At 34.6% G+C, this 1658-nt stretch overlaps 1 protein-coding gene across 1 annotated transcript in view; it reads right to left on the bottom strand.

Moving 5' to 3' along the window:
• The window catches only part of LOC103583442 (olfactory receptor 5D16-like), a gene marked incomplete at its 3' end in the record, with an annotated part of 4605 nt that extends 3812 nt beyond the window's left edge, over window positions 1–793 (bottom strand). Inside the window, exon 1 of the mRNA XM_008564754.1 lies at window positions 8–793. Within this exon, the coding sequence (XP_008562976.1) occupies window positions 8–793 (786 nt within the window). The remainder of the gene's footprint in view (window positions 1–7) is intronic.
• Between the last annotated feature and the right edge of the window lie 865 nt (window positions 794–1658).

Here is a 1658-nt window from a genome sequence, read left to right as displayed (position 1 = left end):
TGGGCACACAGTAGAGGAAGAGGATGGTCCCGTGGAAGATGGTGATGGTGGTCAGGTGGGAGGCACAGGTGGAGAAGGCTTTGCGATACCCCCTAGCTGAATGCATCTTCAGCGCTGTGATAACGATGAACATATAAGACGTGAGAATGATGAGCAGTGTGATTATTTCATTAAATGTGGCAACAATGAAAAGAAGTATCTGGGTGAGATAAGAATCAGAGCAAGATACGGACATCAGAGACGATAACTCACAGAAGAAGTGATTGATTGTATTGAAGCCCTGAAAAGATAATTTCAAAGCAGAGCACATGAGTGTCAAGGAGCATGCCACTCCCCAGACAAATGATACCACCACCAGCATGGCACAGAGTTTCTGGGACATGGCAACTGTGTAGAGCAGAGGGTTGCAAATGGCCACGAAACGATCATAGACCATCACAGCAAATAGAATCAATTCAGTGACCACAAAAGTGCAAAAGAAAAAGAAATGCACCATACGCCCTGAGAATGAAATGGTTCTGTCTGCCACAACTAGGTTCAGCAACATCTTGGGAGCAATGACGGAGGAATAGCAGAAATCCACAAATGAGAGGTGGCTGAGGAAAAAATACATGGGAGTGTGCAGTTTGGGGTTAATTTTGATGATCATAATCATTCCGAGATTCCCGACTACACTGAAACTGTACACTGCCAGAAATACCACGAAGAAGGGAACCTGCAGTTCCGGATAGTCTGAAAAGCCCAAGAATGTGAAAGTGGCCTCAGAAGATACATTTCTCTCTGCCAGAAACATGTTTCTCTTCGGTGCTACCTGAAAATCAGTCTTAGTAATAAAATATAACAAGCGATTGGCACATAGACCACGTGTAACTCTTCCCTCTGTGGAACGTAAGAAGAGACAAAATAGATGTCTTGTATGATACTCATAGGTATTAATTATCAGGACAGGAAAAACTAAACTTTCAGAAATAGAATTACTAGTAAATGTCACTTTCTCAAATATTACAATATTAATTCTACCATGTGTATCAAGTGTAATTTTAGAAACAAACAAGTGCAATAATTATTAACTTAACCAATTTGTGTGGTAATATATAATCAAATCCTAATGTGAAACATTTAACTCATTTAACTTCATGAATTCTGCAAAGAAAAGTCTAGAAAAATAAAATAACTTATTATATTGGTCCTACAATTACTAATGAAAAGTGAAAGCACTCAATTAACTTCTATAATTGTAACTATTCCCTATATAACAATGATATGTGCATATATTGTCATATACCAAAGAGTAGTTCATTTAGTTATCATATATATATATATATATATATGTGTGTGTGTATATATATATATATATAATACATAAATATATAAATGTAGTTTAATTATTATATAAATATATATATATATATGTAGTTTAATCATTAGTTTGGCATTTTAATCATTACTCTTTTTATTGACAAAATAAAAATAAAAAAAATAAAAATTGATTAAAAATTTTTATTTATTGAATGTCTAAACAGTTCAAACATTCAAGTTAATAACTTATGGTTTTCAACAAGATTCCAATTGAACTGCCATATTTTACAGGTGAGCAAACAGAAACTTGATAAAGCCATGACTTCCCCAATGACAAATAGATAATTGGGTTATGAACA

This window comes from Galeopterus variegatus, unplaced genomic scaffold (genome assembly GCF_000696425.1).
Source record: "Galeopterus variegatus unplaced genomic scaffold, G_variegatus-3.0.2 Scaffold23034, whole genome shotgun sequence".
In the NCBI taxonomy this organism is placed as follows: Eukaryota; Metazoa; Chordata; class Mammalia; order Dermoptera; family Cynocephalidae; genus Galeopterus; species Galeopterus variegatus.
Note: the sequence above shows the minus strand (reverse complement) of the source record. Positions and strands in the feature narration are given on the sequence as shown.